We start from the raw sequence: 23,407 nt of genomic DNA, 5'->3' as shown, positions 1-23,407 counted from the left end.
GAAGATTCCAGTTGCTTATATACATTATTTATTCTACTTGTAATCAGTATTCCCGTAACCTGTACACTTATTATACCACTTGTTACTTGTATTCTTCCCGTTTGTACACAGGATTTATACCACTTGTTATGAGTGTTTAAGCTGCTAGTGTACAGTATTTACTAGGCTTTTTATCAGTATTCCCATTGCTGATATATTTGCATCATTTATCATCAGTATTGCCATTGCTTCTACGCAGTATTTACTCTGCATGTTATCAGTGTTCCTTTTGGCTGTACAGAGTATTTACTTACTTAGTCATCTAGTGTATTTCCACTGCTTGCACACATTATTTGTACCATTTATTATCTGTATCTCTATAGCTTGTACGCAGTATTTATACTGTTTGTTATAGATATTCTTGCTCCTTGTGCACAGGATTTATACTGCTAGTTATCAGGCTTCCTGCAGCTTGTACACAATATTTACATTACTTGTTATCAGTTTTGATGCTCATAGTACACAATATTTATACTGCATGGTATCAGTATTTCCACTGTTTGTACACAGTTTTCATACTGCTTGTTATCTGTACTCTCATTGGTTATGCACAGTATTTATTCTGCTTGTTCACAATATTTATTCTGCTTATTTAAAAATATTTATGTTGCTTGTACACCGTATTTATAGCGCTTGTTATCAGTATTCCCACTGGTGGTACACAGTATATTTCCGTTTGTTCACAAAATTTATTCCTCTTGTTATCTGCATTTAAGCATCTTGTACACAGTTTTCCTGCTGCTTCTACACAGTAGTTACGTTGTTTATCAGTATTCCTGTTGCTTGTACGCAGTATTTATACCACTTTTAATCAGTATTTCTATTGCTTTTATACTGTATTTACATCGCTTTTTAGCAGTATTCTGTGGCTTGTACATAGTGCTTATACTACCTGTTATAAATAGTCCCACTGCTCGTACAACATATTTATATCAGTATTCCTGCGACTTGTACCAATATTTATACCACTTATACTTTTACACAGTACACTGCTTTTTAACAGTATTCCTACAGCTTGTACACAGTGCTTAATCTGCCTGTTATAAGTAGTCCCACTGGTTGTACACTGTATCTAACACTGGTTGTTATTAGTATTCCAGTTGCTTGTACACAGTGTTTATAGCACTTGTTATCAGTATTTGAGCAGCTTGTACACAGCATTTATACTGCTTGTTATCAGTAATTAAGCTGCTTCTACACAGTATTTATACTGATCAGCGTCAGTATTCGCTCTTCATGCACACAGTATTTATACCACTTGTAATCAGCAATCCAGCTGCTTAAACACATGCTTTTTCCATTTGTTAACAGTTTTCCCACTCTTTGACACAATATTTATACTGCTTGTTATCAGTATTCCTGTTGGCTGTACACAGTATTTATTCTGTTTGTTAACAGTGTATACTATTTATTCCACCTGCTATCAGTATTTATGTTGCTTGTACACAGTAATTATACTGCTTATTATCTGTACTCCCATTGGTTATGCACAGTATTTATTCTGCTTGTTCACAATATTTATTCTGCTTATTTAAAAATATTTATGTTGCTTGTACACCGTATTTATAGCGCTTGTTATCAGTATTCCCACTGGGGGTACACAGTATATTTCCGTTTGTTCACAATATCTATTCCTCTTATCTGCATTTAAGCATCTTGTACACAGTTTTTATGCTGCTTGTTATCAGTAATTAAGCTGCTTCTGTACATTATTTATACTGATCATTATCAGTATTCACCCTTCCTGCGCACAGTATTTATACCACTTGTAATCGGCAATCTAGCTACTTGAACACAATTTATTTTCTATTTGATATTAGTATTCCCACTCTTTGGCACAGTATTTATACTGCTTGCTATCAGTATTCCTGCTGGCTATATGCAGTATTTATTCTGTTTGTTAACAGTGTACACTTTTAATTCCACCCGCTATCAGTATTTCTGTTGCTTGTACATGGTATTTATAGTGCTTGTTATCAGTATTCCCATTTGCGGTACGCAGTATTTATTCTGCTTGTTCACAACATTTGTTCCACTTGTTATCAGTATTGCTGTTGCTTGTTCATAGTATTTATACAGTTTATCAGCATTCCTGTTGTTTCGACACTGTATTTATAATGTTTGTTATTATTCCAGCTTCTTGCACACAGTATTTTTACTGGTGGTTATCCATATTCCTCGTACTTTTTTACAATATTTATTCCACTTCTTATCAGTATTAACACTGCTTGAACACAGTATTTATACTGCATGTTATCAGTACTGAAGTTGCTTCTACACAGTATATATTCCACTTGTAATCAGTATTCCTGACGTACACAGTATTTATTCTGCCTGATAATAGTATTTAAACTGCCTGTACACTACTTATTCCAACTGTCATCAGTATTTATGTTGCTTGTATACAGTAGTTATGCCACTTGTTATCACCATTCCCGCTGTTTGCGCACAGTATTTATACTGCTTGTTATGAGTATTGCTGCTGCTTGTACAGAATATTCATAGCACTTGTAATCAGTGTTGCTGTGGCCTGTACACAGTATTTACACAGTTTATCAGCATCCCTGCTGCTTGTACACAGCATTTATAATGCTTGTTATCAGTATTGCTGCTGTTTGTACACAATATTTATTCTGTGTTATCAATATTTAAGCTGCTTGTACAAAGTCTTTATTCTGCTGATCAGTATTCACATTGGTTGTATACAGTATATTTATATTGCTTGTTATCACTATTTAAGCTGCTTCTACACCGTATTTATTCCACTTGTTATCAGTTTTCCTGCTGCTTGTATTAAATATTTGATCTTTTAACATATTCTTGCTGCTTGTGCAAAGTATTTATATAGCATTTGTTATCAATATTGTTGCTGTTTGCATACAATATTTATTCTGCTTTTTACTGGTATTCCCGTTGCTTGACACAGTATTTATTTTGCTTTATTATCAGAATTTAAGCTACTTAAACACAGTATTAATGCCACTTGTTATCAGTAATCCTGCTGTTTACACACTGCATTAGTACTACTCGTTACCAGTAATCCCTGCTTGTACACAGTATTTATATTGCTTGTTAACAGTATTTATGTTGCTTATACAGTGTATTTTTACCACTATTCTTGGTGCGTCTATACTATCTATTCTGCTTATTATTAGTGTTCACATTGTTCGTACACAGTATTTATACTGCTTGTTATCAATATTTAAGCTGCTTCTACAATGTATTTATTCTGCTTGTTATCAGTAATACTGCTGCTTGTGCAAAGCTTTCATATAACTTCTAAAATTACTCCTGCAGCTTGTACGCAGTATTTCTATCACTTGTTATCCGTATCCCCACTCTCTGCACATAGTATTTATACTGCTGGTTATCAGTATTGCTGCGGCTTGTACACAATATTTATTCTGCGTGTTATCATTATTTAAGCTGCTTTTACGCAGTCTTTGCACTGCTTGTTATCAGTGTTCCCATTGATTTTACGCAGTATTTATACCTCTTGTTATGAATATTGCTCTTGCATGTTCACAGTAATTATACTGTATGTTGTCAGTATTCCTGCTGGTTGTACACAATTATGTATTCCGTTTGTTATCAGTACTTAAACTATTTCTACTCAATGTTAACTCCGTTTAAAATCAGTGTTTAAGCTGTTTGTACACAGTATTTCCAAAGTCTTTAATCAGTAATCTCAATAGTTGTACACAGTATACCGCTTGTTATCAGTATTCCCACTGCTTGTGCACTGTTTTATTTTGCTTATCAATGTTCCTGTTGCTTGTGCACTGTACTTATACTGCTTGTTATCATTATTCCTGTTGTTTCTACACAATATTTATACCACTTGTAATCAGTAATCCGGCTGCTTGTACACAGCATTTATACCACTTGCCATCAGTATTCCTATTGCTTGTATACAGTATTTACTACATTTATCAGTATTCCTGCTGCCTGGACATGGTATTTATACTGTCTGTTAACAATATTCCACATGCTTGTACACAATATTGATTCTGTTTGTTATCAGTTTTAAGTTTCTTGTACACAGTCTTTATTCTTGTTATCATTATACAAGATGCTTGCACTCAGTATTTATACTGCCTGTTACCAGTATTCCCAACGGCTGTATATGGTATTCACTCCACTTGTTTTCAGTATGGCTGCTGCTTGTACACAATATAGGAACATGGGAACAAAGGACTTGGGAGCTGGAGTAGGCCATTCGATCCTTCAAGTCTGGGTCCACCATTTGATAAGATCATAGCTGATCTAATTGTGGTTTCAGCTCCACTTTCCTGTCTGCTGCCCATAACCCTTGATCCCTTGTCCATCAAAAAAAACTATCCAACACAGCCTTGGATAAATTCACTGACCTGGCCTCCACAGCTTTCTCCAAAAGTGAATTCCACAGACTAATGGCCTTCAGAGAAAAAAATTCTCCTCATCTCAGTCTTTAAGACAAGGCCTTTTATTTTCGAACTGTGTCCCCTAGTTTTAGTCTCCCCACAAGAAAAAATCTCCTCCTGGTATCCACATTACCTAGTCCCCTCAGGATCTTACCTGTTTCAAAAAGATCACCTTTCAAACTTTATGTTTCGAACATATGAATTAGGAACAGGAGTAGGCAACTTGGCCCCTCAATCCTGCTTTGCCATTCAATAAGATCATGGCTGATCTGATTGTAATCTCAACTCCATATTCCCACCTACCCCAATAACCTTTACCCTCCTTGCTTTTCAATAATCTATCTAGCGCTGCTTTAAATACTTCAAAGACACTGCTTCCACTGCCGTTTGAGGAAGAGAGTTCCAAAGACTCATAGCCCTCTCAGAGAAAACATTTCCCCTCATCTCTGTCCTAAATGAATGACCTCTTACTTTTAATGAGTAATCCTTGGTTCTAGATTCTCCCTCCAGAGGAAACACCCTCTCCACATCCACCCTGTCAAGACCACTCAAGATCTTATAGGTTTCAATTAAGTTTCCTCTTGTTCTTCTAAACTCCAGCATGAGGAAAGGTTGGACAAACCTAACCTATCTAACCTTTCCTCATGAGACAACCCGCCCATCCCTGATATTAGTCTAGTAAACCTTCTCTGAGCTGGTCCAATGCATTAAATCTTTCCTTAAATAAGGAGACCAATACAGTACATAGTACTCCAGATGTGGTCTCACCAATGCCCTGTATAACTGAAGCATAACCTCTCTACTTTTGTATTCAATTATCCTCACAATAAATGATAACATTCTATTAGCTTTCCTAATTATTTGCTGTACCTGCATAATAATCTTTTGTGTTTCAAGCACGAGGACACCCGGATCCCTCCACATTTCAGAGCTCTGTAGTCTTTCACCATTTAGATAATATGCTTCTTTTTTTATTCTTCCTGTCAAAATGGACAATTTCACATTTTCCTACATATACTCCATTTGCCAGATCGTTGACTACTCACTTAACCTATCAATATCCCTTTCTAGCCTCCTTATGTTCTTTTCACAACTTACTTTCCTACCTACCTTTGTGCCATCAGCAAATTTAGCAACCATACCTTTGGTCCCTTCATCCAAGTCATTTGTATAAATTGTAAATAGTTGAGGCCCCAGCACTGATCCCTATGGCAGGCTACTCATTACATCTTGCCAACCAGAAAGTGACCCATTTATGCCTACTCTCTGCTTCCTGTTAGCTAACCATCTTCTATCCATGCCAATATGTTACCCACTACACATGAGCTTTTATTTTCAGTAATAACCTTTGATGTGGCACCTTACCAAATACCTTCTGGAAATCTAAGTACATTACATCCAACATCCTTTAGATGCAGCACATGTTACCTCTTTGAAGGACTCCAATAAATTGGTTAAACACGATATTCCTTTCACAAAACCATGTTGACTCTGGCTGATTTCCTTGAAGTTATCTAAGTGCCCTGCTATAACATTGTTAATAATAGCTTTTAACATTTTCCTATGACAGATGTTAAGCTAACTGGCCTATAGTTTTTGTTTTGGATTTCCAGCATCTGCAGTTTTTTGCTTTTATCTTATAGTTTCCTGTTTTTTGTCTCCATCCCTTTTCAAATAAAGGAGTTAGATTTGCTATTTTCCAATCTTCTCCAAATCTAAAGAATTTTGGAAAATTAAAACCAACAATCAACTATCTCACTAGCCATTTATTTTAAGACAGGACTTGTCAGTCCACAGCTCCAACAATTTGCGCATTGCTACTTCCCTGGTGATTGTGATTTTCCTCAGTTCTTCCCTCCCTTCCATTTCCTGATTTACAGCTTTCTGGGGTGTTATTTGTGTCCTCTATAGTGAAGGCTGATGCAAAATACCTGTTCGATTGATCTGCTAAGTCCTTATTTTCCATTATTAATTCCCAGACTCACTTTCTTTAGGACCAATGCCCACTTTAACTCTTTTCTTTTTTAAATATCTGTAGAAACTCTTACTATCTGTTTTTATATTTATAGCTAGCTTTTTCTTGTACTCCAATTGTTCACTCCTTATGAATCTTTTGTCATTTTTTGCTTTTTTTTTGTATTCTATCTGATCCTCTGACCTGCCACCCATCCTTGCACAATTACATGCTTTCTTTTTAAGTTTGATACTAGCTTTAATTTTTTTTTTTAATTAACCACTAAAGGTGGGTCTGGCTCTTAGAATTTTTCTTTCTTATAGGAATGTACCTATTCTGTTTATTCTGAAATATCCCTTTAAATGTCTGCCACTGCATCTCTATTGACCTATCCCTTAGCCTAATTTGCCAGTTTACTTTAGCTAGCTGTGCTTTCATGCCTCTCATAATTGCCCTTATTTAAGATTAAAATACTAGTATTGGATCCACTCTTCTCTCCCTCAAACTGAATGTAAAATTCAAGCACATTATGATCTCTGCTACCTAGGGGTGCCTTCACTATGAGGTCGTTAATTAATCCTATCTCATTGCACAATATCAGATCTAGTATAGCCTGCTCTCTGGTTAGTTCTAGAATATGTTGCTCTAAGAAACAATCCTGAAAATATTCTTTGAACTCCTTATCTAGGCTACCTTTGCTCATCTGATTTTTCCAGCCTATATGTAGATTAAAATCCCCTGTGATTATTGCCATAACTTTCTGACAAGCTCCCATTGTTTTTTCCCTTTATGATCTCTCCTATCATGTGGGTACTGTCAGGGGGCCTGTACACCACTCCCACAAGTGACATCTTGCCTTTTATCATTTCTCATCTGTACCCAAACTGCTTCTACAACCTGGTTTCCTGAATTGAGGGCATCCCTTTCTATTGTGCTATTACCATCATTAATTAACAGAGCCACACCTCCACCTTTTCCCAGTTTTCCATCCTCCCTAAATGCCATGTACCCTTCAATATGCAGGTTCCAACTTATGTCATCCTCCAGCCATATCCCAATGATGGCTATCAGATTGTAATTATTTATTTCTACTTGAGCTATCAGTTCATCTTTTTTTTGAATGCTATATGCATCCAAATACGGAGCTTTTAGTTTTGTCATTTTATTTTTTTGTAACCTCCAGTCTTACCTTTTTTTAAATTTATTCATGGGATGTGGGTGTCATTGGCTGGGTCAGCATTTATTGCGCATTCTTAGTTGACCTTGAGAAGGTGGTGGTGAGCTGCTTTCTTGAACGGCTGCTGTCCATATGGGTGTAGGTACACCCACAGTGTTGTTAAAGAGTTCCAGGATTTTGACCCAGCAACAGTGATCTGTTCAAATATGTTGATTTACACTTAGATTTGTACTCTCTGTGCCTCCCTGTCATGGTCTGTTTATCATTTCCCGTATTAGTACCTTTCTCCCTTGCCTTGTCTTTACTCTTTGATTTACCACATCTTCCAAATTTGATCCTTTGCCCTCACTATTTAGTTTTAAATTCTCCCTACTTCCTTAGTTACTTGGCTCACTATAACACTGGTCCCAGCATGGTTCAGGTGTAGACCTTCCCAACAGTGCAACGCCCACTTTCCCCAGTACTCCTGCCAGTGTCACATGAATCCAAACCCACTTCTACTATACCAGTCTTTGAGCCACATATTCATTTTTTTAATCTTATTTGCCCTATGCCAAATTGCACGTGGCTCAGGTAATAATCCAGAGATTATTACCATTGAATTTCTGCTTCTTAATTTGGTGCCTAGCCCCTCATGCTGACTGTGCAGAACCTCATTCCTTGCCCTGTCTATTTCGTTGGTCCCTACATGGACCATGACAACTGGATCCACTCCAAGTTCCTCTCAGATGCTTCTAAAGTTTCATGGTTGCATTTCTATGATATGACCCTGATTACAAAGTGCAAGCGATCTGCCCTCGGCCAGGCACAAGTCAGACATTCTCAGAGGCTATGTAGAGATCTATGGAATGTCTTCACTGCATGTCATCATCATCCTCCTGCCATCAAGCGGGTATTAGGGCCTCCAGTGCATCTCCATGACAGGAGCATTCTCACAGAGGGTATTTATGCTGCCATAAGCCAGGCTGGAGTCAAATGTTCACAGATGCATTGTGAGGAACTATGGTGTCACCTCACTGCATGTCGTCATCATCCTCCACAAATCTAGCAGCTGCGAGGGCCTCCCGAGCGTGCCTGCCTCATCTAGCCAATGCGAGGGCCTCATCCACATCATTGTCGTCTCTGAGGACCTCCTCATCCTCATCCCCCTCAGCATCCTCCTCAGTGGAGGAGACGTGTAGCTCCTCCATCTCCTCCTCAGCCAGTTCATGTCCCCGTTGCAGTGCCAGGTTGTAAAGGGCGCAGCAGACAATGACGATGCGTGACACCCTCTGCGGACTGTATTGCAGGGCACCACCAGACTGATCCAGGCACCCGAACCTCATCTTCAGCATCCCAATGGTCTGCTCCACCAAGGAGCCTCATTAAACCGCCACTCTGCTGCAGTCTGAGGCTGCCGTATGAGCGTCATCAGCCACAGCATCTGTGGGTAGCCCTTGTCCCGAAGGAGAATCCCTGCAGCTTCAGTGGACCCTGTAAGATGTCAGGGATCTGTGACCGACTGAGGTTGTAAGCGTCATGCACACTCCCTGGAAACTGTGCGCACACCTGCAGGATGTGTTTCTGGTAGTCGCACACCAGCTGCACTTCCAGCGAATGGAAGTCCTTGTGGTTGATATAGTTGACCGTGTGTTGCGACAGAGATCTGAGTGCCACGTGAGTGCAGTAGATCTCACCCTGCGCCTGTGGGAAATTCGAGGTCTGGGCAAATCCAATTGCTGTTGCGTGCTGGCTGTCCTGGTCCCAGGTGAAATGTACAAAGTTGTGTGCCCTCGCAAAGATGGCATCCATGACCTCAAGGATGCATTTGTGAGTGGAGGCTTGTGAGATCCCACAGAGGTCACCTGTGGAGCCCTGAAAGGAGCCACTGGCATAAAAATTGAGCATCACGGTCACTTTCACGGCCACTAGCAGATGTTGGCCTTGATGTCCCCTTGGCACCAAATCCTGCAGTAGCTGGCAGGTGTAACCAACAAGTTCTCTAGACATGCACAGTCTTGGGCAAACTGGTTCTGGGTCATCTGCAGGAATGAAAGGTGGTGTCTATAGACCCTGGGTGTTGCTAGGCGCCGACCTGCGACGGCTCGCTGTGGCTCTTGGGTAGCACGTCCGGGAGCCCCAGTTGCTCCTTCTTCCTGAGGTTGCTGCTCCTGCCTCTGTGTAGCCAGGAACCTCAGTCGCTCTCTCCTCCATCGTCTTCATGCTCTCTAGGCCATCAGGCATACAGCTAGTTCACCAGGCTCCATGATCCTGATGTACTCCTCTTGCAGGATGAAAGAGAGAGACATGTGGTTAGCATGGGTGTACTAAGGACCTGTCCTGGTTAAATGTGACGGCCTCTTAATGCTTCCCGGGGAGTGCCGACCACCACTTGGATGGCCAGAGATTAGTGCGCTGTATGGCTGCCCTGTTAGCTTGACCCATGAGGGAGATTGGTCCGAACCAGGATGCGGACATTGCAGGGGGCTGTGAGGACCTCCAGCAGTGACTGCTCCATGGCCGGCTTTAGCGAGGAGATTGTGCAACGTGTGCAATCGTCCAACTGTTCTGCAGGGCACTGAAATGTTCATGAATTTGCAGTCTGTCCCAGGTGCGGGGGAAGCTCTGGAGCACTTTGATGCCTCTGCGTTGCTTGAGTGGGCAAATAAGCTAGGATCCCGAACCCAATCATATCAATGTGGCTGTGCCTGAACTATCCCAGTTGCAGAGGAATGGTCACTTTATACAGGTTTCCCGAATGTGTAGCCACTTCCCTCACCCACCTTACCCCCCACGACAGAGCAGCCCTTAACTACCCCCCCACCCCCGCAACCATGAGTTGCCTTAGCGGCAAGGCTGCCCTTAACTCCGACGCCGCTGAAGCTTGAAGCCAAGTGCAGCCTTTTATGTACTGTTGTGAAACACATTGGCGAGGTTTCCCGAAGATGTGGATGAACGATCCAGCGTGGGGGGGTTGGGGGTACAATTCCAGTGGGCTGGCCTGATAATGATATGCTGATATATTACAATGAGGTTCCTGCGGTCTCATGGTGGGAAACACGGCCGGCCATCAGTGGGCTGAACGGACGATCACCATCTTAAAACTGATTGCGCCATATTGTTCGCTCACGCCACCGATCACGCCCGCGCCAGCAGGCATGGAAAATTCCACCCTTTATCTCCTCTTGACAACTTACTTTTCTACCTATCTTGATGTCATTAGAAAATTTAGTCACCAAACATTCAGTCCCTTCAAGTCATTGATATAGGTTGTAAAAAATTGATTTGTTTATCAATTTTTGTATAACTTATTCTGCTTTTTGTTAGCATTTCTGATGCTTGACACAACATTTATACTGCTTATTATCAGTATTGTTGCTTTTTGTACGCAGTATTTATTCTGCTTGTTATCAGTATGTAAGCTGTCTGTACAGTCTTTATACTGCTTTTCTCAACACTTCCCCTGCTTGTACATAGTATTTATACTGCTTGTTATCAGTATTGCTGCTGTTTGTGTACACTATTTATTCTGCATAATTTCAGCATTTAAGCTGCTTATACAGTGTCACAGACAGAATATTGAATTCAACAACTTTAGGTCTTGAGTTCCCTCCTCCATCCCCACCCCCTTTCTGTTTCCCCCTTCCTTTTGTTTTTTTCCAATAAATTATATAGATTTTTCTTTTCCCACCTATTTCCATTATTTTAAAATATTTTTAAATCTTTTATGTTCCCCCCACCCCCACTAGAGCTATACCTTGAGTGCCCTTCCATCCATTCTTAATTAGCACATTCGTTTAGATAATATCACCAATTTAACACCTATGTGTTCTTTTGTTCTGTTGTTTGTGACATCTTTTGATGATCTGCTTCTATCACTGCTTGTTTGTCCCTACAACCACACCAACCCCCTCCATTTCTCTCTCTCTCTCTCCCCACCCCCCCACACACCTTAAACCAGCTTATATTTCAACTCTTTCTTGGACTCGAACTCAAGTTCTGTCGAAGGGTCATGAGGACTCAAAATGTCAACACTTTTCTTCTCCGCCGATGCTGCCAGACCTGCTGAGTTTTTCCAGGTAATTCTGTTTTTGTTTTGTGTTTTCTTATTGCCCATGATCAACATGTTTTTATCTGTGAAGTTAGTGTGATGTCTTATCCTCTGAGTGGTTTGTCCCAATTTTAAATAATTACCATCAGCAAGCTTTGGTGAATTTAAAAATACAGAAGATTATTTATTATCACACACTTGCCACAGAGGTTTAGATGTGATTTCTCACACACACTATCAAAAATACAAAGATTACAGATGAAGAAAAAACTAATACAGTTATTACCTGGTACTATTTCAGTCTATTTCATAGCATGCCTGTAGATGAATTGAGGTTTTAGCTGTTTTGTAACCCAGAGAAGTAAGCTGTGTACCTTCTGGTATTTGAATCGCCAGGAAGTTGGCTCTCAGATGAACTTGAATTTGGAACAGGTTGGAGGAAGAATCCTTCTCCAACTTTCAAGGTATTGCTGTTTTACCTTGGCTGTGTAGTTGGCTTGCAACTGATTTTATGGTTTTTCGGATGGTGTTTCAGATGGTTCTGGTCTGAACAGCTTCTATGGTTATTTTTAAAAGAACGGGTAGTAAACCTGGCTGCCTTAATCATGTGACCAATTACCAATCCAAATTCCTTCTTCCAAAAAAGATAGCGGGTTAGGTTTTCACATTTTGAGAGTTCTTGAGACAGCTATGGTTTTTGGAATTGAATGCCCATTCAATTTAAATTACCCTTTTGAATGCCTTTCAGAAAAGATATTGAGCCTCGTTGTCTTGATGACCCAGGGTTAAGTATAAAGACAAGCCAGCTAATATGTGATAGACTTGTTCTATTGACAGTTCATTCTTAACAAAAACATTTGTGAATTTCGCAAGTGGCTGTGATTGTCCATGTTTCAATTAGATATTTGCTTGAGTTTCAGGTCTGACTGAAGTCAATATTGCCAAAATCACATGATATGCTGCCAGCCATCTTAAAAGCCGTTGTATCCATGTTAAAATGCAGCTTTAAAATTTGTAATATCTTCATGCCTGTACTGGGCATGACAAGTATTTCTACAGCTTGTTATCAGCATTTCTGCTGCTTATACACAATATTTATTCAGCCTGTTGTCAGTATTGCAGCTGCTTGTACACAGTAGTCATATTGTTTGTTATTGGTTTTCCTGTTGGTTGCACGTGAAATATATTCATTTTGTTATCAGTACTTAAGCTGCCTGTCAATATTTTTTTCTGCTTGTTATCAGTGGTTAAGCTGCTTGTGCATTTTAAAGATGGCAGGATTGGCATAAGGCTGGACTTCCGCCCGTTACTGGGAGGAAGTCCTGCCAGCAGCTCTCGTAGTTCCTCCAGGAACTGGAGGAGAGGTAAGTGGCAGGGGTCCCAGGGTGTTGACAAGGGAGCGATCAGAGTCCTAGGAGATAGGCCACGGGGCAGGGAGGTCCAGAGGTCTCTAAGCCTTAAGCACCTGACCAGATGAGTGGCTTGCTAGGCCACATTGCTGTGGGTCTGGAGTCACATGTAGGTCAGAACAGCAGATTTCCCTTCCCTAAAGGGCATTAGTAAACCAGGCGTGTTTTACAACAACAATAGTTTCACAGTCATCATTAGACTTTTAATTTTTAGATTTTTATTGAATTAAAGTTTCAACATCTGCCATAGTGGGATTTGAACCCAGAGAATTACCTGGGTCTTTGGATTACTAGCCCAGCAACAATACCACTATGCCATCACCTCCCCTTGAGTATTCCCCTTTGCTTGTGCACAGTTTATATTATATGTTATCTGTATATGAGGTCTATGTGCACTATTTATTTAACTTGTTATCAGTATTCCCACAGCTTATACACTATTTCTACTGTTAGTACACAGTATTTGCTCCACAGTGTTCCTGCTGCTTGTACACAATATTTATTCTGATTATCATTATTTAAGATGCTTGCACTCAGTATTTATACTACTTGTTATCGGTATTCCTACTGTTTGTATATATATTTATACCACTTGTTTTCAGTATTGCTTCTGCTTGTACACAATCTTTATTCTGGTTATCAGTATTGCTGCCTCTCGTACACAATAACCTTCTGTTATTGGCCTGCCTGCTACGTATACATAGGACTTATGTTCCTTGTTATCAGTATTCCCACTGCTTGTGTGTGATCTTTACACCACTTGTTATTAGTATTGTTTCTGTTTGTACATAATATTTTTATTCTGCTTGTTATCAGTATTCCTGAGGCTTGTGTACAGTATTCATAGCACCTGTTATCAGTATTCCCATAGTTTTGTACATAGTATATATGCAGCTTGTTATCAATATTCCAACTGCTTGGACATTATATTTATATTTTTTGTTATCAGTATTGCTGCTGCTTTTACATGGCATTTATTCTGCTTGTTATCAGTATTTAAGTTACTTGTACACAATACTTATTTTGTGAGTTATCATTTAAGCTGCTTCTGTGCAGTCTTAATACTGCTTGTTGTAGTATTTCCCCAGCTTGTACACAATATTTATTCCGCTTGTTATCAATATTGCTGCTGCTTGTAAATGGCATTTATTATGTTTGTTATCAGTATTCTTGCTGGTTGCACACAAAATATATTCCGTTTGTTATCAGAATTTAAGCTGCTTGTCAATATTTAGTCCACTTGATATCAGTATTACTGCTGCTTGTACATAATATTTATACCTTTTGTTATCAGCTTTCTGGCTGCTTGTACTTGGTACTTATGCTGCTTTATCAGTTTTAGCAATGCTTGTACACAGTATTTATGCTGCTTATCAGTATTCTTGTTGTCTGTACACAATATATACCCACTACTTGTGCTTAGTATTTACACCTCCTGAGTTTTGTATTCCGCTGCTTGTGCATATTATTTTTAACACTTACTATGAATCCCTGCTGCTGGTGCACATTTGTTCTGCTTTTTATCTGTATTTAAGCTGCTTCTACACACCACTTACTCTCCTTGTGAGCAGTATTCTTGCTATTTGTATACAATATTTATGCCACTTGTACAAGCAGCATGAATACTGACAAGGAGGTTTTTATACTACTTGTGTTCAGCATTTGACTGCTTGTACACAGTATTCTTAATGCTTGTACACATGTTACACCACATGTTATCAATATTCTTGATCCTTGCATAAGGTATTCTTGCTGCTTACATCCGCTATTTTTTCTGCTTGTTACCAGTATCACAGCTATTTGTACACAGTGTTTGTACCGCCTGTTATCAGTATTCCTGTTGTTTGTACACATTATTCCTGCTGCTTATGCACAGTATGTTGCTTTTGCACCGTACTTCTATTGCTTATTCTTGGCATTTCCAGTGCTCTTGCACATTATTTTTGTCGTCTGTGCTTGATCTCACTGCTGTTCATACTATATATTTCACTGTTTCTGTATTTCTCCTACAGGTACCTGATGTTTCATTAGGTCTGGATTGTCACTCCTTGTGTGCTGTATTTCTGCTGGTTGTGCCCAGTATTTTCACTATTTGTGGCTAGCATGTCTTTATACCTAACTTTTCTACTTCTTTTGGGCTGCATTTCTTTGCACCAGAATTCCCATTACTCGGCCATATTATAGTCCCTCTTATATCTGCCGTTTCATTGGGCCTGGTATTCCTGCCCCTTCCATCAATTATTCTCGCTGATTGCTTTAGTATTTGATCCTGCCTGGGATTGCCTTTGCCCTGTTTTATTGTGCTCTGCCTAGTATTTCACTGTGCCTAGTATTCCCACTCCTTTTGTCTCATTTATCCGCTCTATGTGCCTGTTATTTGTCCTTCTGGTGCATGGTACTTATGCTGCTTGTTCCCAGTTTTGCAGTGATAGTGTATCCTAGTCTGACATGCATAGCAGTCATATAGGACATGCATTACAGAAAGGATTAGTTCTGATTTCAATCAAAGGTGAAGCTATGAATCAAAATTAAGCCCTGAATGAATGTCTTCTGGAAATGAACCGTCTGCAATGCAGCTATTTATAACTGCACATCATTGAGCCGACAGCTGGCATAAATCAGGCACCAACACAAGGACAGCTCATTGTTCATCTACCAATATATATAAATGGTTGGAAGAGCAGACAAGGACATGGGAGCAAAGAAGAGGAAAAAAGAGAAAAATTATACACATTTTTTAAAGTATTGAATGAAAGGATGGCACAATGTTAAAAGATTAGTCTGCGCCTCATAGTGACATGACACAGGTTTATGACTTTGAATTTCAATTAAATAGAGGTTAAGCACATTTCCACAAGGATCAGAGTAAAGTGAAATCTGGCAGGTTTTGTATGGAAGAAAAATTGGGAATCAGAGTGAAATTACTCTGGCAGAGACCGTGCAGAGAGAGAGGAATAAGGGTGGAGGTGATGGCGTAGTGGTGTTGTTGATGGGCTGGTAATCCAGCGACCTAGAGTAATGCTTTAGGGACCCAGGTTCGAATCCTGCCATGGTAGAATTTAAATGAGAGTATGATGGTGAACACGAAACCATTGCTGATTTTGTTAAAATCCCATCTGGTTCACTAATGCGCTTTAGGGAAGGAAATCTGTCGTCCTTACCTGGTCTGGCCTACATGTGACTCCTGACCCACAGCAACGTGGTTGACTCTGAACAAGGGCAACTAGGGATGGGTAATAAATGCTGACCCAGCCAGTGAAGCCCACATCCTGTGAATTAATAAAAAAAAAGGACCTTGTTGAGGCACCAGGGGCCAGAGACCTGCACTGCCTCTTTCAGAAAGTCCCACCAAGCCACAAGCCAATCAGGCAGTGGTGCGGCTATAAGCGGACCTTGCCCTGAATCAAGATGCCTGAAGGCTGTGGCCAATGAGGCTGGCAGCTCTTCTGCTCAGCAGTGCCATGGGGGAAGCAGTTACTGCCAGGAAAAACACCTGCTGGAGCCCCAGGATTGCAGAGTGATGCAGGCCAGAGGTAAGTAATGCGGGAGCGGGGGCGTGTTTCGTGGTGTGGTGGTCATGGGGAGAGGAGTGTAGGAGGGTTGGCAGGCACCCCCATACCCAAAGCCAAGCTGCTCGATAAGGCACTGAGTGCTCCCCACCTGGAACTGACGATCTGGCCGCACAGTTTTGTCTGCCACGCATGCCACATGGCGACAGCTGAGATAATACCAGTCGGGGTGGGACGAGGCCCCCAAGTTGTCAATAATAGGCCACTTAAGGGGCCTCAATTGGTAGTGGTGCGGGAAAATCAACCTTCTCGCCAACTTAATTCTGGAGGAGGTGGGAAGGCGGTGGGGTTCCCGCACACCACCATCCTGCCTATCGCATGCCCTTCCAGCCTCCAAGCTCACCACCAACAAGAGCAGAACATTCCATCCTAAGAGTCAGAAAAAAAGCACGTCACAACTACCATAATCAGAATCTCTGACAGAAAAAGAAACCTTACAAAATTTTAACTGTCACTCAGTTTAAAGGAAAAATGTTCTCCTAAACATTGTCATCCCTCAAGGAGTGATTGAGCACTTCTACATCTGTGTAAAGCCATTGATAATGTAGCAAAGGAGCAACAAATGAAAGCAAAATACTATGGATGCTGGAAATCTGAAACAAAAACAGAAAATGCTGGAAAAACTCATCAGGTCTAACAGCATCTGTAGAGAGAAAGACAGATTTAATGTTTTGAGTCTGTATGACTCTTCTTCAGCTCTGAAACGTTAACTCTGTCTTTCTCTCCACAGATGCTGTTAGACCTACTGAGTTTTTCCAGCATTTTCTGTTTTTGTGTGAACAACAAATAAAGACTGACAGGTTATACGTTCTGCTAGAAGAGTTGAAGCTAAAAAAATAACAACTTGAATTAATGCAGTGCCTTTAAAGTAATAAAATGTTCCAAGGTGCTTTGCACTAAGTAAGATATGAGACATTGGGTCAGATTAGCAAAAAATGGCCCAAGAGGTAGTTTTCAGAGAATGCCTTAAAAGGAGAAAGTGAAGTAGAGAGGTGGAGAGTTGCCAGGAGGGAAATCCAGAGCTTAGGGCCTAGGCAGCTGAATGCACGGCCACCGATGGTGATGTTCAATTGGCTGGAATTAGAAGATATCTCGGAGGGATGTCGGAGGTTACAAACATAGGAGGGACCAAGCCATGGAGGGATTTGAAAACAAGGATGAGAATTTTCTTCTTGGAAAAAAAAGTTGATATGAGTTCTAGTGGTTAAGTGATAGTGGCTGTGAATAAGTTGACAAGAATTGGAATTGGTTGATGGCTGATCAACATTTAGGAGCTGTTGCAAGATCTCCTAACCAGATAAGGACAGATTGATGGTGAAGGAGGTACAAAAAGAAGCAACAAAGTCTCTTAGAATTAAAAAAGAAGAAGTTGGAAATGACCAGGAGGGATCTAGACTGATGGCAATTCATGGGAGTCATCTTAAATTGTTTTCAAAATCCTACTGTTGGTTACAGATCAATGAACAGATGTTTTCATCATTGTGCTGTTAATCTCTGTCTCCACATTGACTGGTTATCTTAATTACACTTTTTAAAGCAATCACTTGAGTTCAACTGCCGAAACCAGTGTGGATTGGAGTCAATTTTTCTGAAATATTCAGTCAATGTCAGATCGTACTAATAACCTGAAAGAGCAGAGAATACAGCAGTTTCTCTGGTTCAGAAAGACATTGAGTCAATGTCTGTGAAGCCATTTTGCTCTGCACTAAGCTAGTTATTGCACTTGAACTTGCTACTTTCTGTAAGGTCTGCTGAAACTTCCCAAATGTAGAAAGGTCGGAGGTTAGACAGGCTTTCACTCAAAGACTTTATGAACTCAATTCTTCTCATTTGTTCCAGGAGGATGAGGTAGTAGAAGGCCGTTTCAGCTTCACTGCATACGGGATGGGACCTGCTTGCCTGCAAGCTAAGGATGGAGTTGCCATTAAGGGCAATAACAATACATCAAAGTCATCTTCACCTCCGGCCAAATCATCGGAGGAGACAAGGAAACTTTTCATCCACCGAGCAAAAAGAATTGACACAGTATCACGAGTGGCTTTTCCCCTTGTCTTCCTGATTTTTAATATTTTCTACTGGGTGATCTACAAGATCGTGAGGAGTGAGGATGTCCACAAAGACTAGATCTGGAGAGAGAAAACACTCCACTGCCAGGAAGAATATCGGCATCTGGCACATGAGCAATGCAGTAAGGCATGAATATAATGGAAATATGGCAATATATATTAAAAAAAGAATTTCTATATACAGTCAGACTGAAGGGAGGCATCCTTAAAAACTGCAACACAGATGCATTACAGAGGAGAAGATGCAGTCAAAAAATCTTTCATATAATTAAATATATATAAAAGGTTCATTAAACTCCTCGATGTGATCATTTGATCTGTATAAAATCTGAGAAAAATGGAATGACTATATAATAATAAACCTCATGTGCTTGATCTAAAATATTCCATTTAAGGTCACACCAATTTTTTTTAAAAATGTCATGTTCTCTCTAATGCTTTTGTTAATCATATGTTAACATCTTTTAAGCATTCTGCGTCCCATTTAAATCACATTACTGTAGTATTTCTCTCTCAATCTAGAAAATAATTCCATTTCAAACTATTCTCTTTAGTGCTGCAGCAGAACCGTACTTAATCACACTCATTATGTATAACATCAACCTCATTTTCCAATTTATTAATAAAATACTAACAACAGGAAGGATAATAAGCTGTTTCAAATTTGTGTATTTTAAATTCATAAATATATTTCATTTAGTTAAAGAAGAAATAACTTGCATTTATATAGTATCTTTCATGTCCTTGTTGTTCCATAGCGCTGCATAGCCAATGAACTACGGTTGAATTGTAGTTACTCTTGTTATGTAGACAAATACATCAGCTAATTTGCTTACAGCAAGGTCTCATAAGCACCAGTGATGTAAATGACCAGTTAATCTGTTTTTTTTTTGGTGCATGTTGAGAAATAAATGTTCACCAGGACACTAGGGAAATTCCCCAGCTCCTGTTCCAATAGGGTCATGGAATTTTTTACCTGAACCTGCATAGACAGATGGGAGCTCGCTTTAATGTCTTATCCAACAGGCAGCATCTCTGGCAATGTATCACTGCAGAACACACAACCTTTGCGACTAAAAGGTGAGTGTGTCAGGCTGACACTGCCTTTTAGTACTGGAGTAGAATAGTGCTTAACCGTGCATATTACACATGACATCAGCCTAATTTCATTAATTTATCAAGCATGTACAAACATTAGCGGGAAGCATAATATTAATGTATGGAAGGGATATTGAACAAGATGCTGCAAAGTCTAATTGTAATTGATCCTAAAGTAGGGATGGGTGTCATTATTAGCCTAATCTTAGCAATGGGTGTGTGTTATTACTGATCTAATATCAAGAGTAGATGCATTATTATAGATTCATTTTCAGCTGGGCAAATCATTGTTGACCAAATATCAGGGATTATTTTTCTTTATTTCTCTATCAGTAAGGATGGTATATAAAAATTGGTTTGATTGCAGGATATCAGATTGGACAGATCATTCTGATATATTAGGAAGGATGGATGTATTAATGCTGATTCAGGAACACTTTGCTATTGATCTGGCAATTGTCAGTTTAGATCAAGCTTAGCCTTTGTTGATCCATGACAGATATTTTGGCTAATATCAGGTAAATTTGTCTTTGGGATCTAAAAACATTCAACCTCCAGTAAAAAAAACTATGACGTTACAGTAACCAATCACATGAAACTCATATTCCATGCTCTCAAATCAGAGTTTGGAATAAGAATTCTTAACTGCACTCAAATTGATTGCATTGGATGATGTGCTGTCAGAAGACTATTGGCCAACCATGATGATTAAGATTAAATCACGAGACAACACGAAAAAGTCTTTATTATTACAATACAATTCACAAATTTTGATTGTTCTTCAACAGGCTTACTCCTTCAATGTGAAAAAAGTTATTATAATTTATTGCAAGCCATACACTTGAAGAATGCATGGACAGTGTAACATTAATGACAACACCATAAACTGGAGCTCGAAAAGCACAAAGCTCCTTCAAAATGACTCATCAGGCCAATTATAACTTTCAATTAGACACAAGTGGTTATAATCAAATTGAATTGAAAGTGAATTGGTTTGAGCTGATGCCAATAATTAGCTGTGCCAAAATGTACAGAGCTCAAAACAACATTAGAAGGAATAATTAAAAATTGGTGTAACCTTAATTAATCATTTTAAATTTTCTTAGCTGAAACTCATCAGCACGAAGTGAAGTAATTTGCATCAGGCAGATTTATTTCACTTATATACAGTAATAAACCCTGTACTTTACACATGTAATTTTGCATGAATATGTGATAAACAGAATATGAGATATTTTTGGCTTGTATAAATGAAATAGTAATCTGCCCATTGCTAATTCTTTAATTTTGAAGAGAATGTATAATTTAGGCAATCACTGTATATAAAGATATATTTATGAATTCTGATCCAATCCAAATTAAACATTTTCAGAACTATTCTGTTGGTGTCTTTTGGAATGAGTGTTTAAATTCAGCCTCCTGGTGGTTCTTTGCTTTAATCCAATGTAAACATGACCACCAAGGCAAGCATAAAGATGTTTAACTGAGCTCGGATGAACCAGTTAATAAGGGAACTGAGTCGAGTAGTCATTTTAGATGGGCTCCCTATACCACAGTGACTCGAGTTCAAGTCCAACCTGTTACAGGGAGAGCTACTCATTGTACTGATCCAAGCTCATTTTTATTGAGAATTTGTTCAGGCACTTTAGCCAAGAAGAATGATCGTTTTTGATGAACGTAAGCAACATTCCACCACTGCACAGTAAAATCAAAGAGTGAGCATTTAACTCCAGGGCAGAACTGAATTGTGAACTTAATGAACAGGACAATTTCGAAGTATCTGTGCATTATTGATACAAGTGATGTGCAGGAAGCTATTTTTTTTGTCTCTGTATCGTGGCCATTAGCAGATGGAGAAAAGGAAAGCAGAGGGCATGGTGTAGGGGTGCCCCTTTTCTTTCTCAGAGACCCTCCCCACACTCAAGTTTCTGACACCAGATTCACAAGTCTATGGCTTGAACAGAATGACCAGCGAGACAAGTTTCTTCTGAAAATTCACAACTGCTTTATTGGATTGCCCATAACCCCACAGTACAAAAACCCAAAATTTAAAACAACCTGTTCCCAGTATCTGACACAAATTCATCGTGGCTCGGGCTTAAACTTACAAAAATGCCAACTCCACACAAAGTCCCCATGACTTAGCTTAAACCTACAAAAACACAGGCAAAACACCATGTCTTGTCCTGAAATCTTAAGAAAAAACTCTCAGATCAATATCACCAAGGCTGAAACAAGTTACAAGTTACTGGCAAAAAAACGCACCAAGTTTTTGCCCCAAAACTTCACAAAACCCTCAGACCAATATCACTACGAGTTGCTGAAATTTTCAATCCCTAACATAGCTGGTCTGTCCGGTGTTGACTGTAGGCCTAGGTCAAGGTAACCAAACTCAACCCTTTTAACTGCAGCTCAATACCTCAGACGTGCTCTTCTTTTATAATAATTTAACTCAGGCATGTCAAAACATATTTTCTGTTGTTCCAATGTCCATTTAGCTGATACCACACAAAGTCCAGACAAATGTCATCAGCTCTTACTGGTTGAAACAATACAAGAATTTCCATGGAAGATGAATATTATCAATTCTCATTGTATGAGCAATTCTCCTGCTGTTTGAAGTGACACAGTAACATCACCCTGGCTCCAAACTTAATGAGGTTTTGAATAACCCTATCACCAGTACTATAGTCTGTGGTGCAGACCTTAGTTGCATAATTCCTTGAGTGTATTGTATTGATGATATGTCCTTTGTGCCATTGCATTGGGTAATCAGGTTTCTTGGTTGCATTAGTTGATGGTAGGTGATGGCATTTCCCTGGTACTGTTGTTCCCTGATAGCAGTCAGTTAATGTCCAAACCCTTTTGATGAGTCATTGCTTTTTTAACTAAATGTCTGAATTAACCCCTTGCTACCCAACCCTGTACTGCTGACTGCTCTTGGCTTTTGTAATTTACAGTTCCAATCATGAGGTCAAAACATGTCCATGGGTTTGAAATTATATTCCATAAATTTCCCAGTTGAAGGGGATTCCGATCCTACAATAGAAAGGTGCATGACTCTCAGTGAGCATTAGCCCAAGAAGCAGAGGCAGTCACCTTGACAGGACAGAAAAGCATTGTATGAAGAGCAGAGGCTAGTATGGAGACTGTGTCTAAGGTGTCACATATGGTGCATAAAGACCTGCAGGGACAGTTAGTTCACTCTAATGCACTACCAGTGACAACAAAAATCACCAATGCTGTCACCTTTAATGTCATCAGACATATGTGGACAAGAGCTCCAGAGGCAGATGCTTTTGATTGCCATTTGGACAGCTGACATTTCCTTTTCTATTCGATGATGATTCAGACTGTAAGACATAGTAAATGTGAATTAATATTATTCAGTTGTACAGTAATTATAAATGTGTTTAATGTCTTTTGAAGGTGCATTTGCTTTGTGTGTGTTATGGATTTTTCTGTAGATAAGCATATCCATAATTATTAAGTGATCTCCAAGATGAAGGATCAGATTGTCTGCATAATCATCTGGCAAGCTGCAAAGATACTGAGGCTTAGGCTACTTGTAACTGCGACTATCCCTAACCATTCTCTTTGCCAGAGCCATAATGCAGTTGCCAGTTTCAGACATAACATACACTGTCTTTTTTTGCAGGATA

At 39.5% G+C, this 23,407-nt stretch overlaps 1 protein-coding gene across 1 annotated transcript in view; it reads left to right on the top strand.

Annotated features, from left to right (window-relative positions):
* glra1 (glycine receptor, alpha 1) overlaps window positions 1–18,705 on the top strand; it is a 149,419-nt gene extending 130,714 nt beyond the window's left edge. The window contains exon 9 of the mRNA XM_041193832.1: window positions 18,421–18,705. Coding sequence (XP_041049766.1) covers window positions 18,421–18,705 — 285 coding nt within the window. The remainder of the gene's footprint in view (window positions 1–18,420) is intronic.
* The last annotated feature ends 4,702 nt before the right edge of the window (window positions 18,706–23,407 follow it).

Source organism: Carcharodon carcharias, chromosome 8 (assembly GCF_017639515.1).
Source record: "Carcharodon carcharias isolate sCarCar2 chromosome 8, sCarCar2.pri, whole genome shotgun sequence".
In the NCBI taxonomy this organism is placed as follows: Eukaryota; Metazoa; Chordata; class Chondrichthyes; order Lamniformes; family Lamnidae; genus Carcharodon; species Carcharodon carcharias.
Note: the sequence above shows the minus strand (reverse complement) of the source record. Positions and strands in the feature narration are given on the sequence as shown.